Genomic DNA, 13916 nt, shown 5'->3' with positions numbered 1-13916 from the left:
AGAACACAGAAAAAACATGAAAGCTTTCGTTTGCAGTACTCAAATTAATTCATGACAAAAATGTTACTTAGGTCCTTTTGAAAAGTTAAGCGAGATTTATTTTAAATAATGCGCATTCCTAATCACAAACAGCAAAAAAAAAACTAATAAGAATCTTGAAAGAAAGACTCACTTGACTGTTACGAATGTCATCCATGTAAAGCAATTTTCTTATAAACAATAAAGAAGGCGCGAGGCTCATATGATTTCGATTCTACAGTGGAACTGTCGAAGTATTCTTCCGAAAAATTAGATATTTTTAAATGGCTAACACCAGACGTAAACCTTATTTTTTTCCGATTTTAACATCATTCGCCTCGATCGGGCAAATCCATATGGAGGGGTGCTTTTAAGGATAAAAAAAACAGAACTCCTTCTATAGAGTCTATTTTGCTTCGATGTCATGCCCCGAAGCTGTTGCATGTCAGGTGACTATCCGAGGAAAAGACCTCAGTATCGCCTCGATATATCTTCCTCCAAACACCGCGATATCTCGTAAAGATCCCTCACACATCTGCTCGGTTATGCCCGAGCCATTGTTCCTCTTGGGAGATTTTAACTCCCACGGAACTGGCTGGGGGGAACTGTACGACGACAACCGTTCAACAATGATATACGACCTCTGCGATGACTTCAATATGCCAATTTTGAATACAGGAAAAGTTACACGAGTGGCACCTCCAGCAAGAGATAGCTGTCTAGATCTTTCCATTTGTTCGAGCCCATTATTGTTGGACTGTACTTGGAAGGTGGTCCAAGATCCCCATGGTAGTGATCACTTACCGATCAAAGTTTTGATTTCCAATGGACATAATCAATCCGTCAATCTATCAACCTCTCATATGACCGCACAAAGCACATCGATTGGGTTGGGGAGGCCATCAATGATGGTATACAGTCGATAGAAACACTTCCACCACGGCAAGAGTACCGGTTTCTATCTCAGTTGGTTATTGACAGCGCTCTCCATGCACAATACGCCGGCCGATGCCAGGAGCTTCGGTTCGTAGGAAACCACATAGTCTGTGGTGGGACACCGCGTACACACGGCTCTATCGTGAGAAATCCTCCGTGTTTAAGGAATTCTGGATACACGGATCGATCGTCCTTCACAAACGGTACTTCGCGCTCGAAGTCCAGTTCAAGAAGAATTGATGAATGTCTCATGCCAAATTGCTCGTTGAGACAGCTTGCAGATGATTTTGTTGTATTTGTTTCGGGATCAACAGCGATTGAACTGCAAGGACTATTGCAAGATACTTTGGACAATAATTTGTCTACTTGGGCTTTAAAGCATCGAGGTAAAGGTATCGAATTTCCTCCGGAGAAAACAGAGATGGTTGTCTTTTCAAAAAGCCGGCTAAGTCCTCGCTTCAACTGGTGGGTAAGACAATCACTCATAGCACTCATAGTTCGACTCGAAAAGCACCTTCGGGAAGCACATTGTGTATCTGACACAAAAATGCCAGAAACGAATCAATTTCATGCGAACAATAATCGGAACATGGTGGGGAGCGCACCTCGAAGATCTCATCAAGTTGTATCGAAATACAATTCTGTCGGTTCTCGAATACGGTATCTTTTTTTATTCCTTATTACCGAGACTTTCAGCCCGAGGCTGGCTCGTCTCGAATACGGTAACATCTGATCCCAGTCCGCAACGAAAACTCACATGCTGAAGCTTCAACGGCGATGTGCTTCAGTAAAGGTGTGGGCCAAAGTCCTATATGTCTGTATTAGTCGAAAAAATAACCAAAACATTGCCACCCACAGTGGGCGGGCGGAGTGAAACGTCACGTCTGTTATAAAAAATGTACTGAGTATGCCAGACGTGACGTCACATTCGGTCGCACTCGGCCATCTTCGGCAGCCCAGCTGAGAGTTTCTCTCTCAAAAGAGCGAAAATTCGTTGAACAAATACTACTTAATGGTTTGGGCCACACCTGTAGTAAAGCACATCGCTTCAACGGATTTAGTACCGTTGTCTTCGTATCGCGTTAGGTTGTATGAATTCGGCTCATACGATGAGTATAGAAGTACTTACGGGAGTACTTCCTCTGAGAGATCGTTTCGCGGAATTATCGCTCCGGTTTCTCCTCCGTTGTGAGGTTCTCAATCCATTGGTTATTAACAACTTCGAGAAGCTGCATGAACAAAACCTTCAATATCGTTTCATGAGTATTTACCACTGGTATATGACGCTGGAGGTAAGCTCATTTCCGATTGACACATTTGATCTGTCAATGAAGCAGGGGGTTCATGGAATACCAGACTTCCTTCGTGAGGATCGGAATTATCTAGAGTTTGCTGTTAGTGTTTACGAATCACAATCACACATTATTGAAAATTATTCGGTTCTTCTCAAGACCAACATTCTATACAAGGGAAGATTGAGCTGAGACGAGTTTTGTTCAAAGTGCATATTAATCGCTTGATGACGGCAGATAGTTGCCGCGCGTCAGAGGGAGAAGCTGCAAAACATTATTCGCATGGATGACATCAGTAATACGAAATTTAAGCTCAAGATTCTGATTTGGTTTTGTTGCTATTAGTGACTGGTTTAGGCACATTATGGAAAATAATTAGGTTCTTTTCAGAACCAAAGAAGGTTAAACCGAGACAAATTTTCTCCAATGTGCAAATCATAATCGGCAGAAATTTTCCGTCGGTAGTAGAATTATTACGAGCGCATATCAGAGCGAGAAGCTGCAAAAAAATATTCGCATGCTTGCATGTACTCCACTGCCACAGAACACCGCGGAAAAAGTAACCGATGATAGTCCGAATGTTGCGATAGAAATGGCTCGCGTACGCAGCTTTCTTGTAATCAATTCTTCATGCGCATCAGTCCCGACTTTTTGTTAATCGGTATGAGTACGAATATGATATGCAACCATAACACCCACCAAAGGGGCGGGTCTAGAGGGTTTAAATTTTCGACTATAATAAAGTTGCTTTTCCGCGCGCGCGAGCCGCTTTGGTTCGCAACATTCAGACTATCGGTTGCATGTTCCGCTGCCGTTCGTGGCAGCAGCGCAATGCAGTACATTTCTGCATACGAATAAATTTTGGCAGTCTTTTCCTCTGACCCACGCTTGTGATAAAATTTTAGTTCTGAAAAGAACAGAATCATTTTCCACTGTAAAAAGTACTAGCAGTAAAAAATCCAAATCAGAATCTTGAAATAAAATTTCACATTCCCGCGGTAATCTACCGATACTAATGTCATTCATGTGAATAAACTTTTATTGCATTTCCTCCTGACGTGCCGTTTTGATTCTGCTACGGACGGCATTTTTCTGCTGTCGCCAATCGATTAATTATCACTTTGAACTAAATTCGTCCTGGCTTAACCTTCCCTTGTATTGGTTCCGAGGAACCGATTGATTCCCAATAATGCGCCTTCCAAAGCACTAACAGCAATCGCTCACAATGAGCTTGTGATTTTGCAGCCGAAATGAAATTTCTGCTGTTATGATGTATATACTTTGATGAAAAGTTGTCTAGGCTCAAACTTTTCTTCTATAAAATTGATGTACTAAGAAGAACCTATTTATGTTCAGTAATGAGAGTTCCCAATTAACTACAGCAGAACCATTCGAGAAAGTTTCATTCGTTTCCACTCGATAGTTTGCCGCTGAAATGCTACAGATGCAACTGCTGTCAATTTTCACTTTGAATCCGAATCGTCCAGGCTTACCCTTCCCTTGTATAGAATTTTGGTTCAATTTCTAATAATGCGCCTTCTGAATCACTAGCAGCAATCACCCAATAGTCCGACGCGCTCTTGAGATTCCGCTGCCGAAGTCAATTTCTGCTGTTCAAAACCATGCGAGAAAATTTCACTGGAGTGCCCATGACGCCGGCGATAGTCCGTTTGCCGCTACAGATGCAGAAAACAGCGTATTCGATGCTGGGACCACTTCCATTGTCCGCTCTCCGTTCCCGCCGCGCCGTTCCCGCTCGCCGTGGATCCTCGAACCGAAATGACGTCAAAAGGCCCGAACCTCACATTATTCTGATCGCCATGTTGGGAATGCATGAACGGTTAGTTCTGATATTTTTACTGGGTAGGACAAGAATTGAAACTTTCAATAGTTTATCATAAATAACCAAAAGTTTCAAAGAAATTGTTAAATAGCTGGACAGTTTCTGAGGCGATTGATATATAAATCTCCAAAATCCATCAAAAGATAAAGCTCAAATTACCGTCATCCAGTCATTGACGAGAAAGACAGCCACGTGCTCGTACCACCCCCAGTAATAAAGCCACCCACCGAGGAGAAAAAGCAGTCTCCAGATGGATGGGAGAAGTATTTTTGTTTCAAAACTACATCATCCAATAGCGAAAACATAATTATATCCGGTGGATGCTTCATTTGGTTGTATTTCGTTTTAGTTTTCAAAAAAACTGCCTTTTGCAACATTTTTTCCCAAGAGGGGAAAGGGAGCATCCACAAATTACGTAACGCTTTGAGGGGGGAGGGGGGGTTGGCCAAAGTGTGACGATCCATACAAAATTTTCAGACGTTTCATACAAAAAGTGTGACATAGGGGGGGGGGTTGAAAATGCCCAATTTTAGCGTTACGTAATTAATGGATCTTCCCAAATCTACGATTTACTCTCACGCTCTCTTATATATTCTCATTGCACACGCAGCCCGCAGTGATAATCCATTCAGTTCACTCGCTGCTGCGTGAATGCGACGGCCCTATATAAATGCATGGGTGAATACTATCACTTGAAAGACACTGACAGGAAATTTGTGCCGAATGATCATCAGCTTCAGCCCGCTGTTGGCAAACCGAGTTAGCTAAGCTACTCCTGCTTTGTCTTTCTGACTGAAAGGCACCGTCATAGGCAAAGAGGAGCAGAGAAAAATACAAAACAAAAGATTCACACTCAGCAAGCATTGTTGATAAATTGCACCACTGGTACCAAGAAGTGTGTCTCACATTTTTGTGTACATACACTCACATACAGACATTACATCAATTCATAGAAATAAGTCGATTGGAACGAAGTGCTCAATGCTGGAAACCCATAAACTCCTAAAGCTTGAATAAATTCCTCTTCTTTTGGTGAAAGTTGTGAAAAAAATGTTGAAAAACAAAAAAAGTTACAGCCAAAAAGATTCCTGTCCTTGAGTCCAACAACATCAACGCGCAACATCTTCTAAAAAGCCCCTTGTTTTCATTCAGTTTCATTAAAAGCATTGACAAAACATCAAAGCACAAAAAAGTTGCATGAAGATGTCAAAAATATTCGAATTCGGATCAATGTTTCATTAACATTGCATTGCAACCCGTGTTCGGTAATTGGAAACAAAGAACCAAAGAATGCTGCAAATGCTGCAATACATTATTTCATTTATTCAGACTAAGGCCGAAGTGGCCTGTGCGGTATATAAGATTCTTCTCCATTCAGCTCGGTCCATGGCTACACGTCGTCAGCCACGCAGTCTACGGAGGGTCCGATCAACCGTGTTAGTTTATCCGGAAATCCGTGTTCGTGCATTAGCTGCCATAGCTTATCCCGATCGATTGTATCATATGCGGCTTTGAATTCGATGAATAGATGATGTGTGGGTACGTTGTATTCGCGGCATTTCTGCAGTAGTTGGCGAATGGCGAACACCTGGTCCGTGGCGGAGCGTTCGCCCATAAAACCCGCCTGGTACTGCCCCACGAACTCCCTTGCAATTGGTGCTAGTCGACTGCATAACATTTGGGAGAGTACCTTGTAGGCGGCGTTCAGCAATGTGATTTCGCGGGAGTTGCTACAATCCAGCTTATCGCCCTTTTTGTAGATGGGACACACGACACCTTCCATCCACTCCTGCGGCAAAACTTCTTCCTCCCAAATCTTGGTAATGACCCAGTGCAGCGCTCTAGCCAGTGCCTCACCACCGTGTTTAAATAGCTCTCCTGGTAGTTGGTCAACCCCAGGGGCTTTGTTGTTTTTCAGCCGGCCAATCTCCTCATGGATTTCCTGGAGATCTGGAGCCGGTAGAATTATGTCCTGCGCGGGTTCTCCCAGGTCCATCACCATACCGCCATTTTCGTCTGCCACATCGCCATTCAGGTGCTTCGTAGTGCTGCCGCCACCTTTGGATCACCTCACGCTCGTTCGTAAGAAGGTTCCCGTTTATGTCCTTATACATATCAAGCTGTGGCACGTGGCCCTTACTTGAACGGTTTAATTTCTCATAGAACTTCCGTGTGTTATTAGCGCAGTACAGTTGCTCCGTCTATTCACGGTCTCGATCTTCCTGCTGGCGCTTTTTCCTACGGAAAATCGAGTGTTGTCTGTTCCCCGCCCGTTTATATCGTGCCTCGTTCGCCCTCATGCGGTGTTGCAGCAATCTCGCCCATGCTGCATTCTTCTCTTCTACTAACTGCTCACATTCGCCGTCATACCAGTCATTTCTCTGATCCGGGGGCACCGTGCCAAGTGCAGCAGTTGCGGTGCTACCAATGGCGGATCGAATATCTCTCCAGCCATCTTCAAGAGACGGCTGCGCCTAGCTACTCTTCCGTTGGGAGTGCCACTTCCAGCTGCTGCGCGTATTCTTGGGCTAGTCTACCGTCTTGTAGCCGCCCAATGTTAAGCCGCGGCGTCCGACTCCGACGCGTGTTGTACACCGTCGAGAGTTTTGAGCGCAGGCATACTGCAACGAGGTAGTGGTCGGGTTCAATATTCGCACTGCGGTAAGTGCGGACGTTCGTGATGTCAGAGAAGAATTTACCGTCGATTAGAACTTGGACGATTTGGTTTTCCATTTCTTGGTTAGGTGATCTCCATGTGGCCTTGTGTATATTTTTGCGGGGAAAGAAGGTGCTTCGGACTACCATGTTGCGTACATAGAACAAAAACGTTTTGTTGCATATTATGTACCACGTAACAATAATGCATATTTTTCAAATGTAATTGTTTGTATAAACTGAGTTACAGAAAAGTTTAAAAAATCTTCATGTTTAATTTAGGATCGCTCAACGTTGTGACCAATTCATTCCGGTGATCAAGGATGTTATCTATCATTTAGTAATTTGCGTTCGATCATTTAGTAGTTTGGCAATAACTCATTCCAGAAAATGAATTTCAAAATATGTTGTTTTCTGGACTTCTAGTGTAAAGGTTTTTTACAACTCTTCCTAATGGTTAGTGTTTAGAATTCAAGTAATAGCGGAGATATTTCATCATCATTTAAACTAAGTTACTAAAACTATTGCTAAAACTCCGTTACTAGTGGAATTCAAACAACGAACCATTGGGCAGAGTTGTAGAAAAACCTTCGCACTAGAAGTCCACCATGCAACACATTTTGAAATTCAGCTTTTGGAATGGGCTATTGCCAAACTACTAAATGATCAAACACAAATTACTAAATGATCGATAACACCCTGGCTTGAAATTGGCTTCTAACGGGACCATAGCCCCATTAGCTGAAAAAGCATCCACCATCAGAGCAAAGAATAATGAATTTTACCGAACATTAAGCATTAAGTCCATTTCGCTCGAGATTTTAAATGGCTCAAATAACAGATTGGGTACAATTATTGTTGGTTTTAACTACTTGGCATAATAACTAATAGTAAGCATGCCGTTTGGTGGCATAATTTTGGCTATAGATTCAATATATGAAGATTTACAAAGATAAATTTGCCCAACCACAGCATAATAGGCTAAATTTTAAGCCATATACCATAAGCCATATATAATGTGAAAAGTTTGATATATTTATGCTAAAACGATGTTTTGACTTCTCTTATAAGAGTTTTTTTTTTTTTTTTTTTCTTCCTAAACAATGGAGGGGGAATCTGCTCAACAGACATCCTGGGTTGACCAGGAAGTGCTGGGTTAGGGGCCACCTCCAATGAGGGAGGCAGGGCTGCATCCCCGACCAGCTAAACCGTTTCCATTGCCGCCAAGCCCATCGTCCCTTCGGTACAACCAGAAAGTAATGCTTCAAAGGGGGGCCAGTCTCTTATAAGAGTTCAGAGAGACGTTCGTACTACTTAGTCCTAATAATATATCCTTAATCAAAACGGCAAACTATTAAAAAACTGCGTTGTTCAATTACACTTCGAATGCATTTGTCATCAACTAACAGCAGATATTCGACATCTAGAATGCGTTACATTTATCAAACGGCAAGTGCACGGCATATATGGATGATAATTGCATCGCGCAGATCTACGCATTTCAGCTCCAAGTAATGGTAACCTCAGTGTCTCGCACTCTCGAGTCTTGACTTGCATACATCAATTTTGGAGAGTGGCTCACATTAACACTAGAAATAATGACATATAATAGACAAATATACACCTTACAAAAATGACCATCTTTTCTTCTTCTTTGAATAATCAATCTTCTACTATGAATTCACTAGCATATAATTAGTCCTTTGTCTCTATGAAAATAATCAACTTATTCAACCACAAACTAACATACACAATTTGGTGTTTTTCTTTCTCATTTCATTTCCATTCGCTAACAACTACTAACAACAACAACAATAACATCACTACCTGCCATCGATGGAATCGTGCAGAGTTGAAAAACTCCATAGAGACGCAGGTAAACGAGATCAAAACGCAGATCGAGGGAAAATGCTCCTTACAGTGATTATGCATCATCCGTATTCAGCAGTATATTCAATAATATTAACTCTAATTTAAAGAAATAAAAAAGGAATAACAAAAATAAGCAGAATGCAAATATTATAGAACAAAAAAAAAACAAAATAGAAATTATTTAAAAGAAGTGAAAACACATGAAAAACCAATAATTAAAACAAAAAAGTATTTAAATGTAAAGTTTTAAATTGAAAAATTCAAAAGAGAAAAGCAACAGAAAAAAATGAAAAACCGTAATATATAAGCAAACATTTATCACCACCGGTCACCACCACCACACAATCACAACCGAAAACATGCAACTAACGACAGGCAATCCAGATGAGCAACAGAAACTCAACCATCATCGACACCGTTTGAAGCGTGAATTGCAATATGAGTATGTGTACACCACGAAGCGCCGCTACATCAACATCAACAGTAACAAGCGACAACGACACAAGCAGCATCATCACCATCCTCCACCAAACACAAATAGAAAAAGTAAACGCATAATGATCATTTCTCAAATCACATCATGGAAACATTAAAACACAAATGAAAAAGCTCATGTCAGTTCATTGAAAAACAAAAAAAAACGATACATAATAGAGAACAGATTGAAAATACATTGTTAAATAGGGACACCCAGGTGAATCAACTGATTAAGAAAAAAGTGAAAAAATGTGATTATTCAAAAACAAGAAACAAGTAAAAAACAAAAATGAAAAACATTTACCTTTTCGATTTCGGGTCTTTCCGTTCGAAACCGTTTTTCGTTGATGCGAAGGAGTTGAATGAAGCAACCGGACGAACCAGAATCGCTTCGCCGCTTTGAATTAGTAGAAACAAAAAGGGATAGGAATACAAACTGGCAAGGATCCACCAGGAACGAAAACCAATGGACAAGCGACAAGCATTTGTGATACAGCATGATTGTTTGTAGTTGAAACCGAGACCAGCATCGCGAACAGAGAGGTTGTGCCGACGATCCAGAGGAAGGAAATTCTCGCGTTCTTAGGTCCCGTTTTGGAATTTAGTTCGCAAACGGTTTTTAGAGGTGGACATAAAAGGCATGCGCCATCCCGAAGAAAAAAAATTAGAAAAAAGAATGCACATTAGAGCGATAATTCGAACTAAATTGAGAGAGAAAAAATCTTAGCGTTAATACGAGTCTTATATATTTAGCTTAAATTCGTTGACAGTTGGACAAGTGTAATAAAGCAAAGTTATTCGCCTCTGGTTGAACAAAAAAAAAACATGCACGTGTACTCGAAACAATTCTTAGATAAAATAACTCTACTGAGACACAAGAAGACACAGTGCCGGATGTTCCAGTTGTTCATTCGTGCCGTTTAGAAGAGCAAAAATCTGAACTGGTCACATTGGCTGTTTTTACTGGTTATTTACTGTTACTAATTGAATTTTGTTTGAAGAAAAATGTTCAAAAGGTGTATTAATTTTTGGTGAGGTTAAATAGTGAAAGCAATTAAGCAATCGTTCATCCAATTTCCCAGCTCACGAGCCAGAAAAGAAGCAAAATGCGGTTATCATCGCCATATAATTGATGTGTTTCAAAAAACGTTTTTTCCAAGTGCACTTCGAGACCAGATCCAGTCTCTTTGAACAAAGAAAAATCAACACCTAAAGTGCACCCCATACATTCGATGCTTATTATTCTAATTCTTTGGGTGAAACAATCCCTACTTTATCTTACCCTGTCATCTGACTTTGATCCGTGTCGTAATACAACAAGCATATGTAGGCATAACTGTGCTTCGTTTTTCTCAATTTTGTTTCGAAAATTTCTTTTCGCAAATAGTCATTATATTTCGTTCAAATCAGACGAGCCTGTATATGTCTGAACGATTGGCAACACTGCTGAACTGTCATTTTGAATATTTGGTACAACAGGCAGACGTTCCAGAGGGCAAGGCTCTTTTGATGTTGGACAATTTCATATCTTCTTCTGGAAATTACTCGCAAAAAGGTACTCAGAACCTCAATGTATATTCTTCTTTGTTTCGAATTGCATGGATACTGATTTTGTCAGCAAGCTCTACGCGTCTACTCAACAGAAACAAACTTCATTCTCTTACTGCACCCTTCATATTCTGTTGAATGTTTATGTCGCGCTCATTGATGTCGTGTCGCTAGTAGTAAATGTATTGATAACAAAAGCAAAAAGCAAATACGTTAATCTACTGACAGCAGCGAAACTCAAACGGTTTTATCTGTTGATATGTTGACAACCAATCACAACAACAAAAACAACTACACATTACAGCTAGTAAACGAAAACAAACAGTATGTTTATCTCTCTATCCTATCGTTAGAAATCATTAATTAGCAGAAAACGAAAGCAAATATTGAATGAAATTAGCGGAAAAACTCATAATCTCTTAACATTTATCTTCAAAACACTCAGATTCTCTTCCTAACTATTGAAAACAAACAAGACTCTCATAAAAAAACGGCTTGACTTAAACAAAGTCTACTATTCTGTTACTTTATGTACTTCATCAGAAAACCTTTACCCATCACAGCCAAACGCAGGTTTCCGAACACGGCAAAATTTCTTCGACAAAGAAACGCGTAACAGCGTTTCTCCATTAGCTTCAAAATAGAAAAAAAAAACTCTGTTTCGAATTCACAGTGTACCTAAATCATAGACACAGCTTTCACATTGTAAACCCAGACAAGGAAGAACCCGATCGAATAATCCTGCAACGGCAGTTAAGCGGAAGTGAAACCAAGACAACGTTTGTTTATAATTGTTGAAGAGAATTAAATGAAAAAGTTACACATTAAAAAATAAAACACAAAAAACTGTTAAAACTCTGTTTTATTTGTTTTCATTGTCTCAACACCTCAGCGGTACCCATGACACATTTCCATCAAAAACTACATTTTTCATCACAGGTATCCCACTTATCGGCCATATATAGAGAACATCGTTGGAATATGCGACTGACACAGGAACTGACCGTTCGTGTTGTCGTGTTTTCAGCAAAAGATCTCACTACCATTAGCTGGTGCGAGTTCTTCTCGCACTTCAAAAACAGCGATTCACAACCATAGCTCGAGCGAAATAAGAAAACAAGAAACATTCTAATACAATATGTGTGTCAATTATTATTACCATAAAGGAGGAGGAACGGCAAAACATTAAATATATTTAAAAAAAATATCATAACGAACAAAGTGCAAGTAGAAAAGTATTATCAGGAGTTGCGAGAAGAATGAAAGAATGGAATTTCAGGGGACTTGAGACGTGATTGGTTTTATCATGTGCCCATAGTCATTGAGCTCACATTTATCCATTGATCAATACTAGAACTTTGGGCGCAGATGTATCGAAATTATTGACGGTAATTCAGAATACATCCGGAATGGCCACCAGTACGACAAAATTGAAGAAAAGCTTTAGTGTGACTATTTATCAGAACCAAATGTTGATGAGCGTTATCCAGTTATGCTGTTGAACAGTAAAGCCATTTACAGTAGCTTATATCCCTTTAGCTACAACCCGATTGAGAGGTTGATATCAATATCTAGAGACATTGAACCAAAATCTAGAAATGCACATTGAAAGGTAAAATTTAAACATTGTTAATTTTATTCCTAGAGTTGCAACCTCTGATTTAGTGCTCCCTTGTTAGTTATTCCACAACCATCATTAGACATTGCCCATCTAGAGTAAAAACATTCTAAAGGATTCTATATCGCAATATTCTACTTAAAAACAAATATCTAACCTAACTACTAAAAATTAAGAAGCTCTCGTCAGACGACAACCGAAAACTAATACACTTTAAAACTGAATCAAGTCTACACCTACACTTATAAGTTCCACAGTTCTTTTACATTTTCATCCCAAATACCAGATCGATCTAAGTTCTACCACAACTCCTACACAATACAACCGATACATCGTAACAAAAGCAATGATGCCTGACACGGGACTTTCAGTTATCCCGCACGTGGCTATACTCTTAGCAATCCCTTAAGGAAAACAAAGCTGAAAATAACTGAAAATTATAATAGAAAATAGGAGAAGACCGCAGTTCAGAGCTAAATTGAGAATAAAATATCAAGAAGAAAACAAAAACACAAACAATGCAAAATAACTGCAGAAAAAAATAACTTTCCGTACATAGAGAGTACCCAAAATGAAAAGGATTAAGAGAAGAAGCAAGCAAACACATCCAACCATTTCCCCCAGAATGAAAATAAACCGAAAAGCGTCTTTGATGTTGTTTCTGTGTTTTCTTTACCAATCTGTGTCCTTCCTGTGCGCTCGTATGTGTGCGAATGAGTAGAATGGCGTATGTGTGTATGCGTTGATAACTGTTCGAAACATCTCACCTGTTAGCTGTTGTTTTCCGCTATTAATATCTGTGTCGATGTTATCTCTAACTGTTGTCTGCTTGTGGTAGACTGTTTGTCCGTATTTCTACTCCACGTGTCGTCGACCGGTAGGAGCATCAGCCTGACTAAAAAAGGCTGGTCGACGATGTAACCGGACTCACCCGAAGAATGCTGCTCCAACATACGATAACTAAAGTAGACCACAAATAGGGTAAAAATAAGGACAAATACCTTAGGTATTTTGAATTCTATTATGTGTAAGTATATGAAGATGTTGCTTTCGATGTATGCATTGATGTTGAATGAACTAATTAGTTTGCAAAAATGGTAAGTATTGACTACTGATATTGATTCTAAAATGGATTGTTGAGAGAAAATTTATGCTTCGAATGGAATATCTGCCCACACTGCACTGCATAGAATTCTATTTTAACTTTGAACATTGATGCTAAAAGAGTTCATCCATCACTTCTGGCGAAATATCGATAAATGTCTTCTGCAGACCATTCAGTATGCGACTACAAATCAGACCATGTTGAAAGTGTGTAAGTTCGAACCTGGGTCTGGTCTAGGAAATCCTGTAAGCATTCGTAAATGCCGTTCCGAGATTCCGTGAGATGCTCAAAAATGTTAGCCCACATATTATCACAGCGACCTAAAAAAGAACAGCTCTTGTGAACGATCAGCGCTTTGCCTAACCTCCGGGCGTTAATGAGATAATTGAAATCGCTGTTTGTTTGCCTAATGTCCACCCAGGAACGGCTTGGTTTATAGCACGAGGACTACTGTACATACAAAGATATGCAAAATAAAAGCGATTCTTATAACGGGTGGCCAATAAATAGCAGGGATGAAAAGAATAGCTCGAGAAGTAAACTACAAAGAAG

General features: G+C 40.1%; 1 protein-coding gene across 18 annotated transcripts in view; it reads left to right on the top strand.

The window, feature by feature from the left end:
* The window catches only part of LOC134204977 (complexin), a 1044191-nt gene extending 1031284 nt beyond the window's left edge, over nt 1-12907 (top strand). For all 18 annotated transcript variants that reach the window (XM_062679818.1, XM_062679815.1, XM_062679824.1 and 15 more), the window contains one exon: nt 8595-12907. In XM_062679818.1, the coding sequence (XP_062535802.1) occupies nt 8595-8668 (74 nt within the window). In that variant the 3' untranslated portion in view covers nt 8669-12907. The remainder of the gene's footprint in view (nt 1-8594) is intronic.
* The last annotated feature ends 1009 nt before the right edge of the window (nt 12908-13916 follow it).

The sequence above is a fragment of the Armigeres subalbatus genome, chromosome 1 (genome assembly GCF_024139115.2).
Source record: "Armigeres subalbatus isolate Guangzhou_Male chromosome 1, GZ_Asu_2, whole genome shotgun sequence".
NCBI classification, from domain to species: domain Eukaryota; kingdom Metazoa; phylum Arthropoda; class Insecta; order Diptera; family Culicidae; genus Armigeres; species Armigeres subalbatus.
This window is presented reverse-complemented; position numbering and strand designations above follow the sequence as displayed.